Source organism: Rosa rugosa, chromosome 1 (genome assembly GCF_958449725.1).
Source record: "Rosa rugosa chromosome 1, drRosRugo1.1, whole genome shotgun sequence".
NCBI classification, from domain to species: Eukaryota; Viridiplantae; Streptophyta; class Magnoliopsida; order Rosales; family Rosaceae; genus Rosa; species Rosa rugosa.
Genome location: NC_084820.1, coordinates 21,406,769 through 21,420,259, shown reverse-complemented (window position 1 = coordinate 21,420,259; position 13,491 = coordinate 21,406,769). Strand labels below are relative to the sequence as shown.

The window sequence follows — 13,491 nt, the reverse complement described above, 5'->3', positions numbered from 1 at the left end:
CATACTTGAATACGAATTGGAGATGATGACTCAATCTTGATGACATGGAATTATTTTATTGGCTTGAAAGTAATTAAATTGTGCATAAATCGAAGGAAACCTCAAGCAAATTACAAGTAGAGTTGAAAAAGGAAATTAGGGTTGTGTATCTCCTATATAAAGAGCCTCTGCAACACAATGAGAAGAACCACACCCTTCACCTTCTCTTCTGTCTCTCTTTCTTATTCATCCGCCCGCCATCTGTTTCTTTTTCTCTATTTTTATTATACTATGACAATGTATAACTAAATTACTTTTGTTAGGGGCGAGGTTTGAAGCCCTAAGACATGGTTTTGACATTGTTTTGTACTTTGTTGTGACTTTGTTTATTTGGTTTTGGTTTACAGATAACTCTTGCATGTTTATGTTTTATGAATGCCCACATAAACTATTATGATCATGTGAGTAGGGCTAGAAATAGGTATTTTAATCTCCTAAATGGTTAATAATGCTTATTTCAATGGTAGTAAAACCTATAGGACAATAGATGAAACCAAATAAAAAGGATTGCATGCTAGGTAAGTGTTCCACACTAGTTTTGCATACATGTTTCGATCAAACTTCCACATGTGATTAATGCTTAAAATAAATTGTTGATAGGATAGCGTTCTATACCTTGATTGTTTATTCTAAAGGCTTAGTAATGGCATTCATCTTGCTTAAGTAATCTAGGGAAGTAATAAGAACTTATGCAGTGCGTTCACGGTTTGTTCTTGATTGAAACTTTTTCATGACTTGGTAATTGAAACTAGGATAATAAACTTGTCTTGAGCATGTTTTGGTAGTGGATTTCCGAGTCTCTAACATCTTCATTCATATCATTGTAAATCCCGCATTGTTTATATATTTTACTTTAATTTCTGCGTTACAAAACCCAAAACCCCCCTTTTTATAATTTAATGTTCATATATTCTTTTATTATTTTCATACATACTGTTTGGCTCCAATTTTGCTGCAGCTGGTCAACAGTCTCTTTTCTTGCGCGGGCGTGCCAGCACCGTTCGGGTGCGGTCGTCGGGGGTGTCCCTTGACCTGACTTCTATCAAGCGATTGTAGACGAGGAGAGCACCAACCTCGTCGCGGGATTCTTTCTGCCTCGTGGTGAGGACTTTGCTGAAGTTTCTTCTTGTTAACACAATCGATACTCAATATTGCAGATTGAGCAGAGCGAAATCACCGGGAAGTATTGAGATCTTGCTAAAGCGTGACTTTAGCTTGGCTGGGTTGCTAGGGCGTTACCCTTGCTTGGCTGGTTCTGTAACCGTTGTGGTCGCGGCACTACCGTCGGCTCCCGAGGAGACTAGGACCGAAGCACGTTGACAGATGGTTTGGTGGCACTGAAAGTCGGCTTCTGAGAAGACTAGGACTAGGAGTGAGATCACCGGTAAGAGAAAGAGAAGGAGAGGAGTTGCTCTTAGAGAGGGTTTGCTCTAGAGAGAACTTAGATCATCTTAGAGATGTTGTTGTTGAATGTGAATGTGTGTCTTAGAATGAGAGGAGAAGGTGTTTATATAGGGAAGAAAAAGAAGAGTGAAATGATGAGTGGAAGAAAAATAATGAAAGTAGATCTAAGTTCACTTGTAAAATATGGAAAAGATAGAGAAAAGATGAAATGAAAGCAAAGCATGAAGGTGCAGCAACATGGAAGTGGTGATGATCTATTAAAGAGATTGTAGAAGAAAAATATATCCAAGGAAAAAGAGAAAAGCATCTAGCTTTCTTCATGTGGGTAATGTGGGTAGGAAACATGAACATGTGAATATTGAGCTGGTTTTAGGTCAGTTTCTGCCCCTTTATTCCTTCAATTATTTCTCCAACAAGACTTCATTATATGCCTTCGACTTCTTCATATGAAATGTTCCACTATGAGTGTAGATCATCCTAACAAATTTTCAGATTTTTATTCCATGTGGTTGGGCCGAAAATGCTGCTGGACCTCTTACAGGTCCAGTTTTCCAGTTTTGCTTCGGTAGAAAATTGGGCTGATTGTTTGAAGGCCTTCCACTCAAAAAAGCTCTTGAACTCTTCATAAGAAATGATCCTTGGGCTGTCTAGAATGGATCTGGAAAGTTTCAGCACATTTATATTTCATTTGGTTAGTCTGCCACCCCTCCTTCCTTGTCTAGCTCGGTTTTTCCTAGCCGAAGTAGGAAAATATGCTAAAGTTAACTTGTCATACTTCCATAGTAGGCTTTATTTAGCCTCTAAATATATATTTCGAGCTTGTCGATAATATATAGCTTGAGCCACTGATATTGGCTCAATTTCTCCAAGACGTGCCTTGTCAGGCCAAAATGTTCATTTTGGGTCCAAACACATACTTATATTCATACTTTGATTCTTTATTTGTTACGTAATTACTTCTGTACCCTCAATCCCCGGCTTGAACAATCCCTACTTATTCTATACTAACAACTACATTATTGCAGGGTTAAGTTGAGCATCTATTTTGGGCGTGTCAAATGCCACAAAAACAAATGGTCATGAATGTCACTAAAAATCATAAGTTTGCTCCAAGCCTTAGTACTTCCATGGCTTTTGGGCTCTTGGTTTTGCTCCATCTCATTCTTTTGCTTGTGCCAATGTCAATTGCTCCTGGTGTTTTAAAGGGTTTAATCCTATTGGCAAAGGTAGGATCAACCTTCTTGCTTGACTAATTTTAGTAGTAGATTTGACTATAGATATTGAGATTGGTTTTACATGTACCTTCATTACATTGTATGATATCACCAGAAGAATTAATAAGCCAACTAAAACAAATGAATCAATTCACACTTTAAAAACAAAACAAAGGATTAGGCACAGTATGAAAAATCTTTTAGAAGCGCATATTCCTCCGGGAGGACGATTAGGATACCAAGTCGACGCTTATAATTTTGTGTTCGTAGAAAGGAGAAATGGTCGGTATCTCCCCTGATAGGTGTTAGCATTGAAGCAATCCTCAAGTTCAAGAGGTAAAAGTTATAGAATAGGGGATTAAGTAAGGATGTCGAACCCACGAGGATTGGTAAATCATTTCCTAGCTAGGGAAAACCTAAAGGAAAACTAGAAGAATATGCAAATGTACAATCACAAACAAAGACTCATAAGTGAACCAAAGTTCATGGTGAGTATGTGCAAGATGGTGTGTAGAGATTTGATTTTGATTTTGAGATTGGTTTCTATTCAAATTGAAACAATGAAAGCAAGTAATATAAACTAAGCTAAATTAAACAAGTTGTTATCAAATGGATGGGAGTTAGGGCATCGGGTTTCACCTTTGGCCTCCCTTGCAAGCTTTAAAGTAATTGAATATGAATTATGCAAAGCTAATTGTCCAACTACCCTCTTAGCATCCGGATAGGACTACTAAGGCTTAAACCTCTTTCATTTTATTAACTCTAACCGGATAAGTCTAGAGCTAACTACCTAGAGACAAATTTAATTACCGGATAGGTCTCAATCATTTGCTCCTAAATGCATAAAGTTTAGAGTTTAGGTAACCAAGCAAGCAAACCAATCCTATCTCTAGGTGATTTTAGCTCACTACCCTCACATGCACACATGTGTGCTTTCATGCTCTCTTTTTGCCTAAAGGTAATCAATCTCTAGGAAAAACTTCATGTCATGGCAAACACATAACTCAAATTGATTAGGTCTAAGTAATGCATTCAACTATTGACTTAGCATGTGAGAATGACAACATGAATTTGCATCAATTTATAAACAAAAGCATCAATACAAGCAAGTTTCGCTAGGGCTTTCAACCCTAGAACCAACTAGTTCACTACTCACACATAGCTAGATACACAAACTTCAACATTCTATTAAACATCAAATACATAAAGAGATAGGGAGTAAATGGTGACTATTGATGACGCCGGAAGAGGTGGTGGAGATGGGTCTCCAAGAGCATGATGTGATGGTAGTCACCTCCTTCTCCTTGCTCCAAGCGCTTGATATTGGTAAGAATGGTGAAATTTGGAATCTCTAAGGTGAGTTGTGGTGTTGAGTGGTGGAGGAAAATGGGGGTTGTAGTGGTGGAAATGGTGGTCTTTTGTGGTGGAAATGGTGGTGTCTTCTCTAGAGAGAAAATGGATCTTGGATAGGATGAAGATGATGGAATGGAGTCAAGAATGCTGAAGATTGAGTCTTTGGCCTCTCTTTGATCAGCTATGCATGTCCCCTTTGGTCCAAGGTGTGCAAGAGATGTTCTTACACTATTGTCCCCCAAATGGTCCCAAATTGGCAAGGTGACAAAAGGACAAGGTGAAGGGAGATATTTGAATTTCAAGTGATGAGAGTTCTCACAACCATGGTGCTTCTTTGTTGGAGAAATGATCCTCCATGAGTGGCGGCTCGCCGGAAAAGTCGCTGGAAAAATCGCTAGAAAAGTTTATTTGCAATTTTCTTTCAATCTTCGTGTCTTCTTCTTCTAGCTTCAAATTTCAGCATTTCAAGCCTCAAATGGTCATTTTATTCTTAATGTATGGTTTCCTACAAATAAAAGGAAATGAATTAAAAAGGGTAAAATAGCATGGAAGACAAATCAATTTTCATAGTTATGGAGCACAATTACATAAGTAATTTGTGACTCAACAATAGGGATGAGAACAGTCTTTGGACTAACCTCTTACCACTCATCCGGTTAAGACTACCCACCCTTGTGGTGGATCTTATACCTAAAAACTAAACGACCAATTAGAACAATCGAACCTGATTTGCATCATCCAAATTCTCATTTGCAGATTTTACAAACTATCATATGCAACATTAATAGTGGGAACTTGGACAGTAAAATATGACACATGATCAATTGGAACATTTGAATCATTATCACCTCTTACATTCACATTCAAATATAAATTCACATTAACATTCATCCCTAAGTTCTCAGTTGAGGCTCGAGTATGCTGATTTGAGATTTTAGCTCTCAAATTTGAGTTGTTCACATTGTCAGATGGAACTTCAGCTCTCACATATAGGATCAGCTCTAATTAATATTTCGGACTATATTGTTATTTGAGTTTTGAGTTACGGAGATAGCACAAGAGCAACTGAGATTTTACTAGCCTCTGAATCACTTACATAACAGATAAGGGTTGGGAAAAAATATAAATGGACGAAAACACCCATCAATGAAGATCACATAGCACTTGAGTTAACGGTGTTATTAATGACGTGTATGAATGTTAGGCAGAAGAAATAAGTTGAGGTACCAAAGTGATTTATTTAGAAGATGAGGTACCAAAGTGTAAAATGACTTTAAGTTTAGATACTATTTGTGACTTTTTCCCTTTTCTGTCTATGTTATAACCGGAGGGCTTGAATTACCTAAGAAGAGCAGATGAGGCCAAAAAGCCAGAGCTGACACAACCTGGGAAACAAACTCTAGTAGCAGTTCAACATAAATGAGAATGTAGAAAATATAACAGGTCTAGGAATCCAGCTCCTAAGTTAGGGAAGAGACCTATGATAACATACTAAATAAACATGATTAAGTTAGGCCATTGCCCAAAAGACCAATCAGCTAGGGCGAAGTTACCAACACTAATCATTGAACTGTTCGTGTTCATAATTAGTAAATCACGATTATGAATACCCAAACGATAATCAATTTGGTTGAAAATTTGCATAAGTAATATACTCATAGAGACCTAAAAACTGAACGGTGGAGATGCCGATATGTGACTTAAAAGATGGTTATCTTCTTAATACGAAGCTAACTAGTTAGCTCTAAAATGCTCATCTGAAAAATTGTGCAAGATTTAAATCTTGTTAGCTAACTACAACTCAAAAACTTTGTGGTTATTTGAAATGTCTTAAACATAGAAATGGTTTAGCTGTGAAGGTCCAACCTAATTCTTCAATAAAACAGGCCATAAACATTTACAGATTTACTGTATACCAAAGAAAAAGCTAACATAAATAGAAAGAAACAACAAATCTAAGCAGTGCATACATTTCCGAGATCTACATTTTATTTCATTACAACCAAAAAAGAAAAAGAAAATACAATCGAATCTAAAAATGATTTGGACCAAATCAGAAGAACTTTATGGTTATTTGAAATTTCTTTAAAATAGAGACGATTCAGACGTCAAAGTCCAATCTAATTCCTCAATAAAAACATGCTATAAATATTTACAGATTCACTCTATATAAATGGAAAATCCAACATCAATAAAAAGAAACAACAAATCCAAATAACAAATACATTTCCCGAAATTTACATGAAGAAAATCCGATCGAATCTACAAGAAACAGAAACATATCCATCATCTTTCTACAACGCATGATCATAAATGTCATCGTCCAACTCACCCCCTTTACTCTTTAAATAAAACCCAACAAAATAAGAAAGAAAAAACAAACAAAAAGCCGGCGATCCCATTTCGATCCCAAACGTTGAAAATCGCTTTTAGAAGCAGGTAGTAGGTGGGTTATCGAGTCAATAAAACAACGCCTTTTTTTGGTTCGTTCGTTGCAAAAACCAAAGCCCTTTCAGCAACCCACCGTGGGTCCCACCTTCCCTAAGCCTTCACTACTTTCCTTCCCTTTCCTTCCCTTTCCTTCTCAGTTTTATAGTCAGCTCCTCCCAAACTCCGCGCTCTCTCTCCGCTTCGAAATCACAACCGGCATTGTTATATCCTCCCGCCCCGAAAACGCCGTCGTTTCATGGGCACTCTCTCGCATGCGATCGCGCCCAGGCTCGCCGCCCTCCACCACCGCCGCCGTCACGGTAATGGAGTATTCTCCTCCTCCTCCTCGCGCTTTTCTTCTTCTTCTGCTTCGGGATTGACGACGAAGAAGAAGAGCAGCAGCGTTCGAGTCATGGCCGGGATCAAGCACGACCACCGAGACCTCGATTTCAGCGATCCTGACTGGAAATCAAAGTTCCAGAGCGATTTCGAGAAGCGCTTCGCCATCCCTCACATCACCGACGTCTTCCCCGACGCCGTTTCCATTCCCTCCACCTTCTGCCTCAAGATGAGGTAAACCAACCTACTGACGCCGCCGCCGTCTCCAAAATTTGCCTTAAATTCCCTGACAATTCTCACTCATTATTTATTCCGTTGCAGAACTCCGGTCATCGAAGACTTCGCCGCCGGATATCCCTCCGACGAGGAGTGGCACGGTTACATAAATAACAACGATCGCGTACTTCTCAAGGTAAGTTAAATTAGTCTCTGTGATTTTGATTTGTTGTATTCGGACTAAAGTACAAGCTTTTCCTTTTTTTTTTTACTGTTGCTCTCGAACTTTACTGAATGGTAATAAAAGAATGGTTGATATATAAGTATGTAACTACTGTTTGTGTTCTGTTAAACTTTGCAGACTATATACTACTCGTCACCTACGTCTGCTGGTGCCGAATGCATTGATCCTAACTGTACTTGGGTGGAGCAATGGTAAATATTTTTCTCATCTTTTTATCTGATTGTCGCGTTTAGTGTTTGTCGAGTTTTCTTGTGTTGATAGTTTCTATTGTGTTCGCACTATGTAATGTTCAGCTCATAATAAAAGCAGCATATGAGCTACTCTGCTTTAAAATTTTGCATGAAAAAGAGTGCAACTTGAGTTTAAACATGTTGTATGCATCTCTTCTTATACGCTTGGCTTGCTTAACATATGGGATGGTAGGTTGGATTTTCCAGCTGGACAAAGAAACTTGTGATGAATATGAGCTGAAATTTTGCAGGGTTCATCGTGCTGGGCCACGAGAAAAGATATATTTTAAACCCGAAGAAGTGAAAGCAGCAATTGTAACATGCGGAGGGCTCTGTCCTGGTCTTAATGATGTCATCAGACAGGTATTAACTTTCAACAATAATTGTAAATGTTGTAGTGATGCTGGTGGTTTTTATCTGAACTGGTTATGAACTATTGTTTATATTTACTTCTTCATGATGTGTAGGAAATTGTACCTCTTAAATAGCTGATAGAACAATACTTTCAGTTTTCACAATTCTGATATAGGATAAACAAGGTGATTGCTACAATGATTAGGGTGAGTTGTAGATGATGTAGTAATTTAGAGAAAATAAAAAGATTTAGGATTGGTAGCAGAGAAATTAGACATGTAAGAACAAAATTGAGATGAGAGAGCGCAAGACTGTGAATATTAGATTGACTCGCAGAAACTCTTAATAACGTTTACCATGACATTTCACCATGACATTTCTATATGAACCACAATGGCCTCATGGTGTACTTGGGCAAACATCTGAAAATTGATCTTATAGTAATAATGTTTTTAGACAGTTGTGTTGTGGTCTAAGCTTTACAATCCACTGATGCAAAATTTTTAATTACATTGATTGTAGTTACTTACCAAACATGTGATTGGTCTTAGAATCTTCCCTACTTGTTACCCTGTCAGTCTTCATACTTTGAGATTTATTCTATTTAACATACTTCAATCACCTATGATATGCAGATTGTCATTACACTTGAAATATATGGTGTAAAAAAGATTGTTGGTATTCCTTACGGTTATCGTGGCTTTTCTGATCCAGAATTAGCCGAAATGCCAGTAAGTTCCTTCTTATATCCTTGTGAGTACACATCTGATGTAAATCAATGAAAAAATCTTCTATTGGTTCTTGATTTATTTCTAGTATAAGCTTATTTCCTCTATTTAGAGAATATTTAGTGTTGTAGACTAAGATCTTGAAAATGAATTGGACTATCAGCTCTCAAGGAAGGTGGTTCAAAATGTTCATCTTTCTGGTGGAAGCTTGTTAGGAGTTTCACGTGGAGGCCCCAGCGTTAGTGAAATAGTGGACAATTTAGAGGTGATTATATGAAAAGTTTCTTTGAGACAATTGCTATTCTTGGAACATCCTGTTTGCTATAGTTAATTGTTATGACATGTATCTGTGTGTTGATATCAGGAAAGAGGGATCAATATGCTCTTTGTTTTGGGTGGAAACGGCACACATGCTGGAGCCGATGCAATACACACTGAGGTTGGTAAAGCTTGTAGCTCTATACTAACTAGTTGCACTATGTCACTCGTTGAATCTGGTGATCCACTATTAAGAATTTATTTATTTATTTATTTATTTATTTTTTGCATTGATAAAATTGTACTCACAGTCCCTGTAGTGCAATGTGATGTCTTAAACAACATTGGAAGGGAAAGAAAAAAAGCAAGTTTGAATGGGATATGCATCAAGTCTTTTTTTATTAACTCACGTTGTAAAAACTTCTGTCAATGCTTTTGGAGGTTAACAATTTAGATTGCAACATACAAATAAATGCTAGGATGGATTTTACAGGGTCTCAGTTTGTGACAATCTTAATCTTTGAAAGTTATGCCCAGGGTGACAATCTTGGTTCTTTTCTTTTTCCTTGCATATCTTTTATGTGCTAATTTAATTGTTTTTTCCCTACTTCCTTTTTTTTTTTTTGGTAGTGCCGCAAAAGACAGTTAAGGGTGGCTATAGTTGGTGTCCCGAAAACCATAGACAATGACATTTTGTTAATGGACAAAACATTTGGTTTCGATACTGCTGTTGAAGAAGCCCAGCGAGCAATAAATTCAGCATATATTGAGGTAAGATGAGCTATGATATTTATTTTTTTCGTGTGCTGCTTATTCCATGTCATCTTTGCTGCTCATGCATGGAATATATTAATATGGGTTTTGCCCAACCATTTCCTGGTGCTGATGTCTAAATGGTAAACTGATTTTTCTCCTCAATCTTTTATTAGGCACATAGTGCTTACCATGGTATTGGCATTGTGAAATTGATGGGTCGTAGCAGTGGATTCATAGCAATGCACGCATCCCTGGCTAGTGGACAAATTGACATATGTTTGATACCTGAGGTACTTCAATTACATTTTAATTGCATTAGTGAGGTACTTGGATACTATTTTAATTGCATATTAGCTTTCCAACCTGAAACTGATTTATTGACATATGCACTTCCAAGGTACCTTTTCAAATACATGGCCCTCATGGTATTCTGCACCATCTGAAATACCTGATTGAAACAAAGGGATCAGCTGTGGTCTGTGTAGCAGAGGGAGCAGGGCAGGTAAGTTATAATTTTTTAAGGTTAAAAGTTTCCTGAAATGGGATTCCATGTTGAAATTAGGAAAACAATTTTTCAGTTCATTTTCTCCAATTGATGTTTTTCTTATCTACCAAGTGATATGATTCTTTCATGCAGAATTTACTACAGAAAACCAATGCTACTGATGCATCAGGAAATGTTGTATATGGGGATATTGGAGTACATATTCAACAAGAGGTTAGTGATTGTGTATTAATGTGGTTGTGATATTCATTGAATCTAAGAACTTCATCTCGTTGTTTGGTGACAGTTATAAAAAAAATTGAGATCTAAACAATATAACGCTATTCAAATTTCTGCAATTTGGCACCTTGATTATTTTGTAGTCTAACAGTTTCATCCTTAGTAACTTAAGACCTGACCGGTGGTTTCTAAGTTTCTAACTCATGGATATGTATTACTGCTCTCTGGGTTGTGATCTTGCTCTACGGTTTGAATAAGATGAGTAATCTATTTCTGGTGTTAAACTTTGCTTGTATTGCATTTTGATCCCCAATTTTAACTAGATGGATACACAGCATTTTTCTTCATGTAGGCAATTATTCAAATTAAGTGTTTCAATAAAACGTGTTCTAGAGCCTTGAACCTGAGAAACATGAATCTCTATTTCCCCCAAAGAAAAAAAATAATAATTTGAGTTATCTATGAGTCCTTGAGCATTTTTGTGTCTGTTGATAGGAATTACCTGAATATTTTAAAAAAAGTTCATTTGTCTTTTCATAAATTTGGATGAAAGATTTTGGTGTCCATAACCATTTAAATCTTCTGCCAGACAAAGAAACATTTTAAGGAGCATGGTGTTCCTGTTGATGTGAAATATATAGACCCCACATACATGATTCGTGCATGTCGTGCAAATGCATCAGATGGAATTCTTTGTGCTGTGCTAGGGCAGAATGCCGTGAGTACCTCTCTCCTTCTGTGTCCTACTCCCCCCTTAATAATTAGATCTTGAAACTACTAAGCTGGGAATCTCTGCTGAAGTACATTGAATATGATATGACAGGTTCATGGTGCATTTGCTGGATATAGTGGCATCACAATTGGCATATGCAACACTCATTATGTATATCTTCCGATTCCTGAGGTCATTTCTCATCCCCGACTGGTGGATCCCAACAGTCGAATGTGGCACCGTTGCTTGACTTCAACAGGCCAGCCAGACTTCATCTAATTATTAAGGCCTAGCCACATTTTCGAGAAATATAAGTTCAAAGAGTAAATTAATAGGAAAAATAACCATCATCAGAGGAATCTGGTTTATTTGCTCGCGTTGCGCACGCTGTAGAAGAAATAATACAAAGGATGGCATTCCCCTCTGCATTTTCAAAATTTTTCGGTATATAGCAGAACTGCCTCAGAGCCCTCTGAAAGTTGAAATCTCAGAACCACCAAGCAATTGGTGCTTGGTAGATAATTTCATGTACATCATTGTTGTATCTTAGAAATATACTGAATGAGTTCATTGATAACATGAACCAGACCTACCATATTGGATTCACATATATAATTTAGTTTTGAAACTCGGATTGCTTGTGCTCTGTCACATTTCATGAAATATTATCTTTTCTCCTCACTTCCTCGTTCCAAGTCTGGTGTTCATCGAAATTTCTGTAGTGCTCCGGAGTTGAGAGGCGGGAGCCCTTCGTTTAGATTCTGTTTCTGGTGTGCTTTACATAATGAGCTATTCAACAGCCGGTGCACTATAGTCTTCATGGCTTTGCAATGTAGAATAGTCTTTTAACGTTTCTAAAGGCTACAATGAGGATGACACCTAGGTTTGCAGAATATTATAACTTAATTCCCTGCTTCTGAATTTCTGATGGACTGGTCAAAGATGTGCCTCAGCTCCTCTATTATCGTGCAATTTAAACATGGTTTGATTCTACTCTATTTTTTTTCCCTGGTCTGAAGATTCTACTTTGGATAATGATACATGAATGTGAAATTACTGGTTTTGATTTGAACCTTCCACTTTTGGATAGGAATCTTCTCTTTTTGATATAAACGATGCTGAAAGCTAGGCGGGGTTTGAGGTTTGCTTTCGGATGTGGAGCTAAATGCTACTGTTTTATTAGCGGAGTGTATCATATGTTTTGGATCAGTAGATGGTAAATGCTCTCAACCACTGAAATTGTGGAGTCGTGACATGAAATGAGCCCTTCTACTGTACAAGTTGCACAAGATTGCCATATCATGCATACGTAGGAAAGCAGGAAATGGAAACTCTTTTTGACATGGCCTCTCGCCATGACTATGATGAGCATGGTTGAAACTGTAATGATAGATTTCCGGGTAAACCTTTGACCCCATTTTCTAGTGTGGTGGTAAACGCTCTTTAACCACCAAAACAGTAGAGTCCCCCACTCTAGGAGTTGCATAAGACTGGCATCGCATACATAGTTACATTATACATACCTAGAAAGTGGAAACCTTTTTTTCACTTGACCTCTAGAGCAAGACTGGCCTCTCACAATGGGGTGGAGCAGTGACTACAAGTAGGGTAGTGATAGTGCATCAGCATGGCTAGGGGATTCAAGCTGTTGGCATTAATATATTAGCGTCCAGAGAGCTACGGACAAGCTAACGAAGTGGGTACATAGTGAATGTGATTCTTCTGGGTCTCTCTGACCAACTCCTTTTGGGTTCTACTTTCTTTAACCTTCTCCACCTCCCTCCCCTTTTATTTGTTACAGTTTCCTTCACGCACTCTCACAAAAGTGTTCGCTGCACTGCTGCTTAAGCTTGCCCTGCAGGTAGGTATATATTTCTTGGTCTCGTCCATTCAACATTCAATTTCTCGGTAAACCCAAATCCAGCTAAGCTGCCCCAGGCCAGCCTTACAAAGCTATACATCTCCAACTCCAATCGTCTGCTATGGTGTCACAATCTACCATGCTAGCATAGTAGCATTGACTCTTCAACGTTGCACGTCGACCTGTACTTCACCTTCAAGCATTTGATCACGTTGGTGTGTCATATAATAGATCATACAAATATATATGCCACAATTACAACATTAACATGGGGAGCGTTTCATCATGTTAGTTTAGGAATACTATTTTTATTGTAACGTGATTAGACGCTCTTAATGTTGAAGTTGTGTCCTGTATATTGATATATATTAGAAATGAATATAGCATCGAAGAATGGTAGATGATAGGAAAATAGTATTACAAGTCGGATAATCCTTACCATTAGATTTATTAGCTAATATTGTGAAAGAGTAGTGATATTTCGTTAAAAATAGAATAGGTCAAAGATCGATCTTTGAACAAATGTGTCGAGCAACATGGCATTTGGGACATCGCACCGTGAATTCTGAGATGCTGATAGAAAATGAGACATAGATGCAATGATACGAGTGAAGAGAACTTGTGGGTGT

General features: G+C 37.7%; 1 protein-coding gene across 1 annotated transcript; it reads left to right on the top strand.

Moving 5' to 3' along the window:
* Positions 1–6,519: 6,519 nt before the first annotated feature.
* Positions 6,520–11,682, top strand: LOC133723497 (ATP-dependent 6-phosphofructokinase 5, chloroplastic). The gene is made up of 13 exons (XM_062150345.1): positions 6,520–7,013; positions 7,101–7,191; positions 7,357–7,430; positions 7,721–7,832; positions 8,459–8,554; positions 8,715–8,816; positions 8,916–8,990; positions 9,440–9,580; positions 9,739–9,855; positions 9,963–10,067; positions 10,203–10,283; positions 10,879–11,007; positions 11,113–11,682. The coding sequence occupies exons 1-13, from the start codon at positions 6,697–6,699 to the stop codon at positions 11,278–11,280; spliced, it is 1,608 nt and encodes a 535-aa protein (XP_062006329.1). The 5' UTR covers positions 6,520–6,696; the 3' UTR covers positions 11,281–11,682.
* The last annotated feature ends 1,809 nt before the right edge of the window (positions 11,683–13,491 follow it).

Excerpts from the sequence above, each read along its gene's own strand:
- LOC133723497 (XM_062150345.1), top strand. The coding sequence starts at position 6,697 with ATGGGCACTCTCTCGCATGCGATCGCGCCCAGGCTCGCCGCCCTCCAC. Across the intron at positions 7,431-7,720 it reads TGTACTTGGGTGGAGCAATG|GGTTCATCGTGCTGGGCCAC; the intron begins GTAAATATTTTT and ends GAAATTTTGCAG. Across the intron at positions 11,008-11,112 it reads CTGTGCTAGGGCAGAATGCC|GTTCATGGTGCATTTGCTGG; the intron begins GTGAGTACCTCT and ends ATGATATGACAG.